Source organism: Bufo gargarizans, chromosome 3 (assembly GCF_014858855.1).
Source record: "Bufo gargarizans isolate SCDJY-AF-19 chromosome 3, ASM1485885v1, whole genome shotgun sequence".
NCBI lineage: Eukaryota > Metazoa > Chordata > Amphibia > Anura > Bufonidae > Bufo > Bufo gargarizans.
Window position 1 is genome coordinate 158917690 of NC_058082.1, and position 14321 is coordinate 158932010.

General features: G+C 41.6%; 1 protein-coding gene across 1 annotated transcript in view; it reads right to left on the minus strand.

Moving 5' to 3' along the window:
* Nucleotides 1-14321, minus strand: part of LOC122932239 (inactive dipeptidyl peptidase 10-like) — a 176034-nt gene that overhangs the window by 81773 nt on the left and 79940 nt on the right. Inside the window, exons 9-13 of the mRNA XM_044286533.1 lie at nucleotides 13160-13257; nucleotides 10703-10826; nucleotides 6699-6737; nucleotides 4644-4742; nucleotides 4436-4527 (exon numbers count right to left, since the gene is read on the minus strand). Coding sequence (XP_044142468.1) covers nucleotides 4436-4527; nucleotides 4644-4742; nucleotides 6699-6737; nucleotides 10703-10826; nucleotides 13160-13257 — 452 coding nt within the window. The remainder of the gene's footprint in view (nucleotides 1-4435; nucleotides 4528-4643; nucleotides 4743-6698; nucleotides 6738-10702; nucleotides 10827-13159; nucleotides 13258-14321) is intronic.

Sequence of the window (14321 nt, forward strand, 5' to 3'; positions counted from 1 at the left end):
CATTAGATGTAGAACATGTGAATGTCCCAGGGATCCTATATTCCTGCTGTGTGTTGGGGATCCGGATCTTATCTGTTGTCATTATATGGAAACAGGTTTTGCATCTTCTTATATTACAGGGATGGGTTCCTTTTTCTGTGGTACATGGTCTTGAACTTGATCTGATCAGAATGTTCCTTAGATTTGGAGGTTGTCGGTAAGCTAGTAAGGGGGGGTCTGGGAAGATTGTTTTTAGTCGTTCATCCTTACGTAGGACATGATGTAATTTTTTGGCAGTTTTCCTCAGTACCTCTAGTTGTGGGTTGTAGGTCACAACCAGAGGTATGCGCTGGTTCTGTTTCTTTTCATTGTATTGGAGAAGTTGATTTCTGCGGATCTTGGTGGCTCTTGTGATCTGATCTTTAATCGAAGCAGGATGATAGCCCTGGTGTAAAAATGTCCTTTTCACATATTGTAAATGCTCATCCCTGTCTAATTGGCTGGAGCAGATTCGGTTATATCTGACGGCTTGACTATAGATGATGGACTTTTTAATATGTTTGGGGTGGAAGCTGTCCCATTTGAGGTATGTAGGCCGATCAATACGTTTCCGATACAGGGATGTCTGTATTGAGCTGTCTTGAAGTTTTATGGTAGTGTCCAGAAAGCTGACTTCTGTGTGGGAATAGTTGAGGGTCAGGTTTATGGTGGGATGGAATTTGTTGAATTGTTCATGAAATTTTATCAGTTCATGTTCAGAGTCGGTCCAGATTATTAGGATGTCATCAATGAAACGGAAGTAGGCCAAGGGTTTTTTGAGACAGGATACCAAAAAGTCATTTTCCAGTTTTGCCATGAACAGATTTGCATATTGCGGTGCCATTTTACTGCCCATGGCAGTCCCAGTGCACTGTAAATATATCTCCTTGTCAAAAGAGAAATAGTTATGGGTGAGGATGAATTTGGTCAGTTGTAGTACAGACTCTGAGACGATTCCATTCGCCTCCAAGTATACTCGGCAAGCAGTTAATCCATCATCGTGTGGGATATTCGAATACAAGGATTCCACATCCATGGTTGCCAAGATTGTTCCTTTAGGGAGGGGACCTATGGTTGACAGTTTGTTCAATAAGTCAGTGGTGTCCTGTAGATAACTTTTTGTGTTCCTCACTAATGGTTTGAGGATGCCCTCTATCCAACCTGAGATTTTTTCAGTGAGGGTTCCCACACCTGAAATGATCGGCCTCCCTGGATTCCCTGCTTTGTGTATGTTGGGAAGCATGTAGAATACTCCAATCCTGGGATTCTCAGGTACCAAGTCTAAAAGCTGCGTGGATCCTGCAGGAAGACCTCTGATGACCTTTTTCAACTCTTTCAAATATTTTGGAGTTGGGTCTCCCTCCATTTTGATATAGTATTGTGTGTCTGTGAGTTGTCGGTGTGCTTCTTCATTATAGTCCAAAGTGTTCAAAAGGACTATAGCGCCACCTTTATCTGCAGGTTTTATGGTGATTCCTTTGTTGTTTTTTAAGGTTTGAATCGCCCTCCTTTCCTGTATGTCGATGTTGAATGTTTCTTTTATATGTTTGTCCAGTATTGTAGACTGTACTACATTTCTAAAGGAGTCAATGTACTGGTCCAAAATGGTATTGCGGCCAGGGGGAGGGGTCCAGTCAGACTGTTTTTTGTCCACCAGTGCCAATTGTGTTTGGCTGTTTGAGAATTCTCTCTCATGTTTGTCATGGAAGAACTCTTTTAGTCTTAATCTCCTAAAATATTCCTCCATGTCACTACAGAGTTCTGTTTTGTCAAGACTTTTGGTAGGGCAGAATGAGAGTCCTCTGGAGAGCACCTTGAGTTCCACATTAATCGGTTTGTAGGATGACAGAATGATGACACAGCTGACTTTACCAGGTTCCTGATCGATGTTCTGATTCATCCTGATAGCTTTGGCTTGCACTCGATTGGTGTGTGAATACCGCCCCGCTCTAAGTCAAAGTCTGTGGAGTTTCTTTTTCTTGTTGTCTATCAAGTATAGTTGTAGTGTTCTGTAGTATTTTTGCATTTGCAGGACCAAATTCTCGGTAAGTTTGCTCTTTAGCATTTGTATTTCCATTTGAATCTTTTTTTTGGAGCTGTAGAAGACATGAATAAGGTGGTTCCGCAGCCTTTCAGAAGTCCTGCAGCATAAACGTTGTGCATAGTACAATACTATATCAAAATGGAGGGAGACCCAACTCAGAAATATTTGAAAGAGTTGAAAAAGGTCATCAGAGGTCTTCCTGCAGGATCCACGCAGCTTTTAGACTTGGTACCTGAGAATCCCAGGATTGGAGTATTCTACATGCTTCCCAAAATACACAAAGCAGGGAATACAGGGAGGCCGATCATTTCAGGTGTGGGAACCCTCACTGAAAAAATCTCAGGTTGGATAGAGAGCATCCTCAAACCATTAGTGAGGAACACAAAAAGTTATCTACAGGACACTACGGACTTATTGAACAAACTGTCAACCATAGGTCCCCTCCCTAAAGGCACAATCTTGGCAACTATGGATGTGGAATCCTTGTATTCGAATATCCCACACGATGATGGATTAACTGCTTGCCGAGTATACTTGGAGGCGAATGGGATCGTCTCAGAGTCTGTACTACAACTGACCAAATTCATCCTCACCCATAACTATTTCTCTTTTGACAAGGAGATATATTTACAGTGCACTGGGACTGCCATGGGCAGTAAAATGGCACCGCAATATGCAAATCTGTTCATGGCAAAACTGGAAAATGACTTTTTGGTATCCTGTCTCCAAAAACCCTTGGCCTACTTCCGTTTCATTGATGACATCCTAATGATCTGGACCGACTCTGAACATGAACTGATAACATTTCATGAACAATTCAACAAATTCCATCCCACCATAAACCTGACCCTCAACTATTCTCACACAGAAGTCAGCTTTCTGGACACTACCATAAAACTTCAAGACAGCTCAATACAGACATCGCTGTATCGGAAACGTATTGATCGGCCTACATACCTCAAATGGGACAGCTTCCACCCCAAACATATTAAAAAGTCCATCATCTATAGTCAAGCCGTCAGATATAACCGAATCTGCTCCAGCCCAATAGACAGGGATGAGCATTTACAATATGTGAAAAGGACATTTTTACACCAGGGCCATCATCCTGCTTCGATTTAAGATCAGATCACAAGAGCCACCAAGATCCCCAGTAGTCAACTTCTCCAATACAATGAAAAGAAACAGAACCAGCGCATACCTCTGGTTGTGACCTAAAACCCACAACTAGAGGTACTGAGGAAAACTGCCAAAAAATTACATCATGTCCTACGTAAGGATGAACGACTAAAAACAATCTTCCCAGACCCCCCCTTACTAGCTTACCGACAACCTCCAAATCTAAGGAACATTCTGATCAGATCAAGTTCAAGGCCATGTACCACAGAAAAAGGAACCCTTCCCTGTAATATAAGAAGATGCAAAACCTGTTTCCATATAATGACAACAGATAAGATCCGGATCCCCAACACACAGCAGGAATATAGGATCCCTGGGACATTCACATGTTCTACATCTAATGTTGTTTATCTGATTCTCTGCACTAAATGTCCTGTTAGAGGCCTCTACGTTGGAGAAACAGGACAGAGACTCAATGCAAGGATGAGGTCCCACCGCCACACAATTAAAGAGAAGAAGCTACGCTTTCCTGTGGCTAAGCATTTCTGTAGCCCAGGACACAATGTAGAACACATGAAAGTTCTCATATTAAAAGGTAACTTCAAATCCCAAAAAGCTAGAAGAATTTGGGAATACAAATTTATAACACTGCTTGACACTTTGAATACTGGACTGAATTTGTCCCCGGGATTTATGACACACTACAAGATCTAAAGAGTCTTCTATAGACATAGTCGGGGCACCAGGTCTCTGAGATAACATCAATTTAGAGACCATAAAACTTTCACACCCCTTATCTGTAAGATAATTAAGGATTCATTCTCAAGATCTTTAATATGTTGTTCTGCTTTTTTTCAAATGTCCATTCATTCCCCCCATGCCTCTGTTCTTATTGTATATATATTGCTGTTTCTTCATATATTCTTGTAGTACGCCTGATGAAGAGACTGGTGATGTCTCGAAAGCTCGCTATGTAACATCATTACTTCTATTTTTGTTAGCCATTAAAAGGTATCAAACCTGCTATACTCTTATTTTGTTTCTCTTAATGAGAGCACTAAACTATTTTTCTATTGGCTAACACGGTACCAGACTTTTTCCTTTTTCTTTCATCCAATTCTATAAAAATGCTACCACATGGTTGAGGAAGGACTGGACATTAGCAAGCAAATTCTAGACAGTTGGGTATTCTGCATCCTATAGACTTGTCTGTATTGTAGTCGCCCCACAATTACACAAGAAATCAATACTCACACTGTTTTGTTGTTTGTATTGTAGGTCACTATCCTTGTCACATCCCATTCCCCAGAAGTCAACATTTGTAACGAGTTTTCTTTCCCGCCTAGCTGCAGTGAGGATAAGAGTACATTAGAGGCTGATGCGTTTCATGCTGTCCGTGGTGCTAAGACAATGGAGGATTCTAAACATCCTGATGATGACTGTATTCTTGTATCATCACTACCTGTGTGGAGAACATGGTGATATGGACATATTCCCCCTGTCCTCCTTGCTTCACTGGTACCAGAAGGAAAGTAAAATCTGCAGAAAGCACCGGGGCAGCCTGCAAAAAGAATGGAGTGTCAGGCCTCATGCATATGACCGTATCTATTCTGCAGTCCAAAAAATACGGATACCGTCCTTGTGTACCTTCCCATTGTTTGCAGACCCATTGACTTCAATTAGTTAGTGGTCACCATTTTGCAGCCAACGGATCATCCATGTGCTTTCTCAATCCATATTCTGCAAAAATATAGAATGTGTTCGCAAAATGCGGACCACAGACCCATTGAAGTTTAAAAAAATTATGGACAGCACGCAAATCGCATCTGTATTTTGCGGATCCGCAAAATGGATATGGTCATGTGCACGAGGCCTTAGAGTAATGTGAAGACACGGGGCTGTTGTAATTCTAAGAAGACACGATGTAGTGAAATAAATTCTGCCTCCATTCTATCTTAGAAAAAAGTAGGACATCAAGGTTGATCCTCAGATTTTCAATGCAGCAGATGCAGCATTAAACTAATTAAAATAGTGCCACAGGGATAATAATATTGCTAGCACTACACCAGCTTGCCTTTGGGGATTTGATTATTAGACGTGCCCGTTTCCCATCTACATAAAAACAAAGCAGTTTTATAACGGAATATCTTTGCTTATTTTGGCTACTTTGGGGAATACTTTGGATGAGGATGTATTAAGAGTTTCCCTAGCTCAGTGTAGATTAGACACATCAATATGTGCTGTGGAAAAGAGAGATTTGCTAGTATAGAATAAAATAATTTATATTAACGGGGTTGTCTCATGAAGACGACCCATATTTTCAATTGAAGCTGTCATACATTTTACCTTTAGCAACTGAATGGATGACCATGTATTCCATGAACAGGCTGAATCTCCTACAGCAAGAGCCAGTCTTTGTGTGATAGAAGGATGCTAATACTGAGATGTCATAGGGCATAAAGACTACCCATCAACACCAACTCTGGGACCTTAAAGGGGGTTGTCTGAGATCATTAAAAATCTCGGACAAGCCACCAAATGGTGTAAAGTAAGAAACAATGCTATACTCACCTCTTTCTCTAACGCTGTTCTATGCATTGCTGGTCATGTTTAATAATGTCGTTACAAACAATATATCCTTATATTGGACACAACGCTGCCGCATTTTGGCAACTGTCGGTCTCAGAGCATTTTGTGACATCACTGCCTAACCTATTATTAACAAACCTGTGATTACCAACCATTTTGGGACTTCAAAGGGATTTTCCCATGTTTAGAGATTGATGGACCTATCTTCAGAATAGGTCATCAATTTCAGATTGGTGGGGGTCCAATACAGCTCCCTCACCTATCAGTTTGCAGCAGCCACCGGTATGTAATTAACACATGGACAGTGCATAGACCTGGAAGCAAAAATCTTGCTGGCTTACTGCAGCTCACCTTTCATTCACTCATTTAACTTAAAGTGTACTGACATTCCCAGATGACTTTTCAGTATAAACGTCATGTATATCCAATTTCTGACCATTATATTACTTATATTCAGCATTTTCCCCCTCTGCCTCCTATATCTTTCATTATCAGTTGTCCCTGAGCTAGTGGGTAAAAACTAGCTGTTATCATGTCTCCTATAGACTGCACACAGAAAAAACTGGTGACTTTACTCCTAACTCTCTGTCACTCAGTCAGAAGCAGCATACAGTACATTATAGAGAAGTACTGGGCAGTATTGATGTGAATAAAGCACTTGGGGAGAAATATAATACTTATTATCACCTGCTGCAGCTTCTGTACCTGTGTTTGTGTCTCTCACTGCAGCTCCCCCCTTCTCCCCTCTATATAGACTTCTAAGACCAGCTACAATTTGATCCGTCAGTGGGCTGACAGTTTTCATAACAGGAGAAAGAAGTCTTTTTTTTTCTGATAAAACATAGTTATATTCACCTGTATTTAACTTTAAGGGGATTGTACCCCAATAATTGAAAAAATTACTATGAGATGATTGCGATGTCTTTACCTGACTGCTGATCCACATGTCAGAGGAAGTTCTGTACTTCTAAATATACAATAAATAATAGCATTATTATCGTGAACAAGTGCTGATGGGAATGAGCGTGATGATTACTGCGCAGTGGCAATATTTGGAGATACTTATGCTTCTGCTGAGAGTAAAGCATCTCTTGAGAGCTATGAGATCTGTGATAGACAAGGCTGCATTGTTCTCCTGTGTTAGAGATGACAAGCGGATGTTGTTCTGCAGATGGCCATGCTGATGTCACTAAGTGATCACTGGTGATAATGAAAATAATTTCTCAGTGTTATTATGAATTCAATGGAGGCATCTCATATGTGCGAGATATCACATGAAATAATGAGCATGACATTAGTAAAGCATTCATAATCATTTTCCCTCTTAGTTTAGACATAGCTAGAGAAAGATGATGAATATGAGGACATATTTTGTGTTTTTTTTTATTATCAGAATATTGGATTTTCTAGGCTTTTCTGGAGAACCAAGCAACGTTTGGGTTTTGCTGTTGTAATATGGACCCTAAAATGCAATAAGTTTCTAACATGGTTAATAATAAACACTGAATTGTAATAGGCCATGAGATTGTCTGACTGGACTTCCTGCCATACCAGTAGTTAAAATAGGAATCTGAATCGGCTTTGGCAGCTAGGTACCAGCCAGTACCAAAGCCTACTTTGAATTTCTATTCCTAAATGTTTTTAAATATGCAGATAGGAATACCAAAGTAATTCACCAAAGTCTTGTGCCTACACAGAGCTAATACATTTTAAAGGGATTCTGTCACCTCCCCTAACCCAAAAAACGATTTTAAAGCAGCCATGAAGCACAGCTTACCTTGATTAGGCTGTGCTCTTTGATCTTGTAATCCGTCCAGCAGTTTCTTCAAAAAACGACTTTTATTGATATGTAAATTAGTCCTGAAGGTGCCCAGAGGGGTGTTTTGTTCATCTTAGAGAGCCCAGTACCGCCCCTCTTACAGTGCCCAGCCCGCCTTCCTTGCACTGTCTAACCGCCCACAGCCTGCCACAGCCTCTCCTCCCTCTCCCTCACGGCCGAACGAACTCTCGTACAGGCGCAGTACCCACTGAGGGCTGCGCCTGTGCGATCAGCAGGAGACTGAGGGTAGGAGCTTCATCCTCGTCACTGGGCATGCGCCGAGCCCAGTGACGTCCGATGCTCGCTCTTCCCTGCTGACTGAGGGAAGAGCGAGCATCGGACGTCACTGGGCTCGGCGCATGCCCAGTGACGAGGATGAAGCTCCTGCCCTCAGTCTCCTGCTGATCGCACAGGCGCAGCCCTCAGTGGGTACTGCGCCTGTGCGAGAGTTCGTTCGGCGTGAGGGAGGGGGAGGAGAGGCTGTGGCAGGCTGGGGGCGGATAGACAGTGCAAGGAAGGCGGGCTGGGCACTGTAAGAGGGGCGGTACTGGGCTCTCTAAGATGAACAAAACGCCCCTCTGGGCACCTTCAGGACTCATTTGCATATCAATAAAAGTCGTTTTTTGAAGAAACTGCTGGACGGATTACAAGATAAAAGAGCACAGCCTAATCAAGGTAAGCTGTGCTTCATGGCTGCTTTAAAATCGTTTTTTGGGTTAGGGGAGGTGACAGAATCCCTTTAATGCTGTATAGACAGAGCATTAATAACAAAGTTTTTGAACCAATCGACTTCTCAAACAGCTGATCGGTGGGGGTCTCGGTTGTTGGACCCCCAACGATTGGATACCGATGACCTATCCACAGGATAGGTCATCAGTAATAAAATATCAGAATACCCTTTTTAAGGGTCCTCAAGTCGTCTCCTTCAATGGTGGAGCTGTTTTTTGTGTAAACAAAAATCTACCTGTTAACTTCACTATTATATTGAATGAATTCTTAAAATTAATCATTATATTGATTATAAACCAATCAAACAATTGTGCCTGGATAGTGCCATTTTCCAGGAACAATCTAAATGTAGCTATTAGTGTAATGGAAGTTATCAAAGAAAAGAAGTGCACAAATAAGCTTGTAAAACTTAGAGCGTTCTTACATTTTTTGTATATAGGACATAGAACTGTACGGTGTATCCAGCACAGCAGTGATAAGCTTATAATGAGGCCTAGGGAGGTAGTGGCCTCAGGCAGGACATTTTGTGGGGCAGTTACTGTCTCTTGTGAAAGTGCTGAGTTTCTGGATGAAAAAAAAAAACTTCTAAGGCTGCTGGTGTAATAATGCACAAACCAACACCATTATTATTATGATTTCAGTACTGTACACCTCCCTTAGAAAGGCTCTATGTGGTGTTCTGCAGAAATGAAAAACGGGCGACTTGACTCCTAGCGAGAGCTGCTTCTGTTATGTTATTTTGTCATATTTAATTCTTGCTTTAACATTTCCTTACTTGTTACATCTTTCTTTTATATTACAAACTCTTAGGCTACTTTCACACTAGCAGGGTTCAGCAAAAACGCTTCCCTTACTGATACAACCATCTGCATCCTTTATGAACGGATCCGGTTGTATTATCTTTAATATTGCCAAGACGGATCCATCATGAACTCCATTGAAAGTAAATGGAGAACGGATCCGTTTTCTATTGTGGCAGAGAAAACGGATCCGTCCCCATTGACTTGCATTGGGGGTAATGCCGGATCCGTCTTGCTCCGCATCCCATGATGGAAAGCAAAATGCAACATGTTGCGGTTTGCTCTCCGGTACAGGAACACAACTAAATGGAACGGAATTCATTTTGGAGCATTACATTCTGTTCAGTTCTGTTTTGTGTACATTGACAATGAATGTGGACAAATCTGAAATGTGTTATTTTTTTCAGTATTGAGCCCCTATGACAGATCTCAATACAGGAAAACTAAAACGCAAGTGTGAAAGTAGCCTTATGACCTTAACTTACAGTACAGACCAAAAGTTTGGACACACCTTCTCATTCAAAGAGTTTTCTTTATTTTCATGACTATGAAGGCATCAAAACTATGAATTAACACATGTGGAATTATATACATAACAAAAAAGTCTGAAACAACAGAAAATATGTCATATTCTAAGTTCTTCAAAGTAGCCACCTTTTGCTTTGATTACTGCTTTGCACATTATTGGCATTCTCCTGATGAGCTTCAAGAGGTAGTCACCTGAAATGGTCTTCCAACAGTCTTGAAGGAGTTCCCAGAGATGCTTAGCACTTGTTGGCCCTTTTGCCTTCACTCTGCGGTCCAGCTCACTACAAACCATCTCGATTGGGTTCAGGTCCGGTGACTGTGGAGGCCAGATCATCTGGCGCAGCACCCCATCACTCTCCTTCATGGTCAAATAGCCCTTACTTTCAAAGTTTTCCCAATTTTTCGGACTGACTGACCTTAATTTCTTAAAGTAATGATGGCCACTCGTTTTTCTTTACTTAGCTGCTTTTTTCTTGCCATAATACAAATTCTAACAGTCTATTCAGTAGGACTATCAGCTGTGTATCCACCTGACTTCTCCACAACGCAACTGATGGTCCCAACCCCATTTATAAGGCAAGAAATCCCACTTATTAAACCTCACAGGGCACACCTGTGAAGTGAAAACCATTTCAGGTGACTACCTCTTGAAGCTCATCAAGAGAATGCCAAGAGTGTGCAAAGCAGTAATCAAAGCAAAAGGTGGCTACTTTGAAGAACCTAGAATATGACATATTTTCAGTTGTTTCACACTTTTTTGTTATGTATATAATTTCACATGTGTTAATTCATAGTTTTGATGCCTTCAGTGTGAATCTACAATTTTCATAGTCATGAAAATAAAGAAAACTCTTTGAATGAGAAGGTGTGTCCAAACAAGCCAGTCTGAATGAGGATTTTTTTTCAGGATGTGTAATATTATGCTACTCTGTGAAAAAATTAAATAGTGAAATGATCATGATTTCTGACAGCCAGATATATATAGCATTTTGCCTTCTTACCCATGGATTATAAAGGAGTATAAATACTTATGGAAGCCAAAACAAAAGTACTCACCTCCACACAGATGCCAGTAGTCGTATTACAGATTGTGAGAAGAGATAGGTTTTGTGGGCGGTTCATCCATTGCACAGCAAGTTGAGAATTTGTTACCCATTTTACCAGGGTAATATAGTACTCCCTATGAGAAAAAAAAATCTGAGCTAAAAGCAGAATGTAAAGACAGCAAGACTTGACCTGGCTACATACATTCAGTGGGACCAAACAACCACCTAATGTGTATGGAACCCTCATAACTCTTCCCCAGTGGTTGATGGGGAGATAATGATCAGGCATGTTGGACTTCAACTGGCAGATCCTTTTGTTCTCTGGTAGATAAGCTGCTGACAGATGAGTCTTTTAGCAGAACACATTTGCGCTTGGCTGAACTAACCATACATGTGTACAATAGAATGACTCCTGTACTCCACTTTGAGTTTCAGTATAAAGCTTTATTTAGTGCGGTTCCAGTCAAACTTTGACTGGAACCGCACTAAATAAAGCTTTATACTGAAACTCAAAGTGGAGTACAGGAGTCATTCTATATTACATATATCTGGTTTGGGAACCATCTCCTAATACCCACGCTATCCAATTGGAGAACTATCCAACCTTATAACATACATGTGTACAGGGGGGGGGTCAGGAGAGATAGCGGTTGGCCAAACAAGTGTTTATTTGACAGATACCTGTTACAGACAATGGGTGACCACTGCATAAACCAACAAGTTTGACTGAGCTAATTATAAAGGCATTATCCTGATAGTCCCCTAGTTTCTATCCTTTAGCTCCTATACAGAGATATGAACTTCACTGCAGAGGAGCCACTGCTACCTCTGGTAGTAATCCCTGTGTGGCTGACAGCTGACCCACAGGGGTCAGAGACACCAGTGTGGAGCACTCAGGGATCAAGTAAAACTGTAGTCAGTGACAGGCCAGGGTCAGAACATGCGGCAGAGGATCAATACGGTTATTAAACACAGGCAGTGGAGGGGCAGAAACAGTAAACAGAGGTCGGTAAATGGGCAGGCAAACGGAACAGCACACTTTTGCAGGAACTAGCAAGCTAAAGAACCTATTGCTCAGGCACCACTCCTTAGGAAATGGTGCTCTAAGTATCCTCAGATGTCCAGCCATTGGCTGGTGAAGATTAGTGTGTGTGTGCCCTGTAGGAGCAGGGAAGAGACCTGGCATTAAGACGGCGGCTGCAGCCTCCAGCGGGGCACACAGAACTTTGGCAGCCGGCTCTGCTGTTAGAGGGCAGCAGAAGACCAGCGGGGACTCAGCTTTTGGACAGCATTAGCAGTGACGCGCACCCATGACCGCCCCGGATAGTGGGATGGTGGTGGGGACGGAGCATTGCAATATCAATACCTAATGTATCTTAGTACAATTTAAGTGGACATAATAAGTCTAGAATTGTTATAGCATTTGAGAGATGACTTTTTATTTTTTAAGGGATTCTTCAGGCTTTGCAGAAACACCTCAAATATGAAGGAAATATAGTTTTGTCAATACTTACCCCTCTACTGGGCTACCAATGTCGCCATCTCCACTGCTCTCACACAAGCTGCAGGCTCTTATCCGCTCAGGTCCCGACTGAAAGTCTTCCTGTTCAGCTGAATATATAGTATATGCAGCTGAAAAGGAAGACTCAGGAATACATCTGGTTGCAACCTAAGCCTGCAGTCCTTCTGAGCACAGCAGAAACAGTGGCATCGGCAGCCAGACGCAAGGGTGAGTACTTACAAAACTAATTTTATTCCACAGGGTTAGAACGCGCCAGCTTTTTTTGCAAAACATGGAGAACTTCCTTTAATATTAAAGCTTTGTCTTCCTCTTTATCTTCCATAACAAACATCACATCGAAATAAATAATATGGGCACATGTAGGTGCCTTCTAGCATACTGACCATCAGGTACTTGAATTTGTGATATGATAGGCTATAATGGTATTTTATTCAGCCACAATGAACTACATCTACTTTATTACCTAGCAAGTTCCCTGTAAAGATACTGAATTCGCTTGTTATTCTCTGTATAAAATACTCAATTTCTTTTTGCTCTATCTGAACACCTATAGCACTCTCTTTATATAGTTTATATAGTTATATAATTTTCAATATTTCTGTAAGCAGGGAGGAAGTAAAGGCTTGCATTAATTGAAGTTTACTTCTACTCTGCTCTAGATTAGGAACTTGAAGGAGCTGGTTATTGCAGTCCTGTTCCCACTGACTTCAATAGGAGCCATGCTGCAGTAACCACCTCTGTCCAACTGCACAATGGACCGGGCTACTCTCACACCAGAGCTACAACAGAAGAGCTGGTCGGTGAAGGTGGGGAGTATTGGATCCCCACCGATCAGATACTGATGGCCTGTCCTGAGGAGTGCTGCTTCCATCTTTCATTCTTTGTGGACACATATCCATTAAAGTTTCTATAAAATGATGCCTTGACAAGTAAGTGTTGCTTTACCTGAACTCAAAAGTATCAGGACGAAAGATCTCCACAGTGTGCGACGGACCGCGCAGATTCACAACGAAGACCTTCACTTGAGGAATGGGTTGTCCAGCCTGCAAGTATTGAAAAGAATATATGGCCACTGCGCTGAAAGAAGCATATTATACATATTCTAGCTATAAAGATTAATGTGTGGGTATGGACTCCTGCATCTTTAGGGTCCATTCACACGTCCGCAAAATGGGTCCGCATCAGTTCCGCAATTTTACGGAACAGGTGCGGACCTATTCATTTTCAATAGGGCCGGAATGTGCTGTCCGCATCCGAATATGCGGATCCGCACTTCCGGATCCACATTTCCGTTCCGCAAAAAAATAGAACATGTCCTATTCTTTTCCGCAATTGCAGACAAGAAAAGGCATTTTCTAGGAGAGTGCCGGCGATGTGCGGTCCGCAAAACACATACGGACGTGTGAATGGACCCTTATACTACGCATTTTACAAATAAATGCAGATTTTGTATCATAGACTGGGTTGCCATCATGATCTTTTGTTTTTTTTTCTGGACATCTTATACAAAAAATCACAGACAGTCAACATTTTTTAGGGACAAATTGGACGACAATAACGAATCACATGTAACATATTTGTAAGACCACTTTCACACTGTCAGTATTTGATCGAAGCCATCAGTATTTGTAAGCCAAAACCATGAGTGGAATCTAGAGAGAAAAAACTATGGTTGAAAGACGTGTGCCTCTTCTGTATTTTAGACCCACTTTTTGATTACTGACCAATACTGACCACCTGAAATTAGAGGCAGGTATTCCAGTTATAGTAAGTTATTCCCTATCTACAGGATATGAGATAACTATTAGATCCACGGTGGTCCAGTCGCTGGGACCCTTATCAATCATGAGAACAGGGACCTCCTACCCCTTGGGACCCCACAATGAATGGAGCAGCAAGTCTAGCATGTGCAGTGCCGTTCCATTCATCTCCATAGAGTTCCGGGCTGTACTCCCTATATCTATCTATCTATCTATCTAAAGATACAAAATGGCAGCACACTCAGAAAAAATTGAAAATAAAATGTTATTTTATTCACCTGTGGTCACAACATTTCAGCTCAACAAAAGAGCGTTTCTCAATAGAGCCTTTTCGTTGGAGTGTGCTG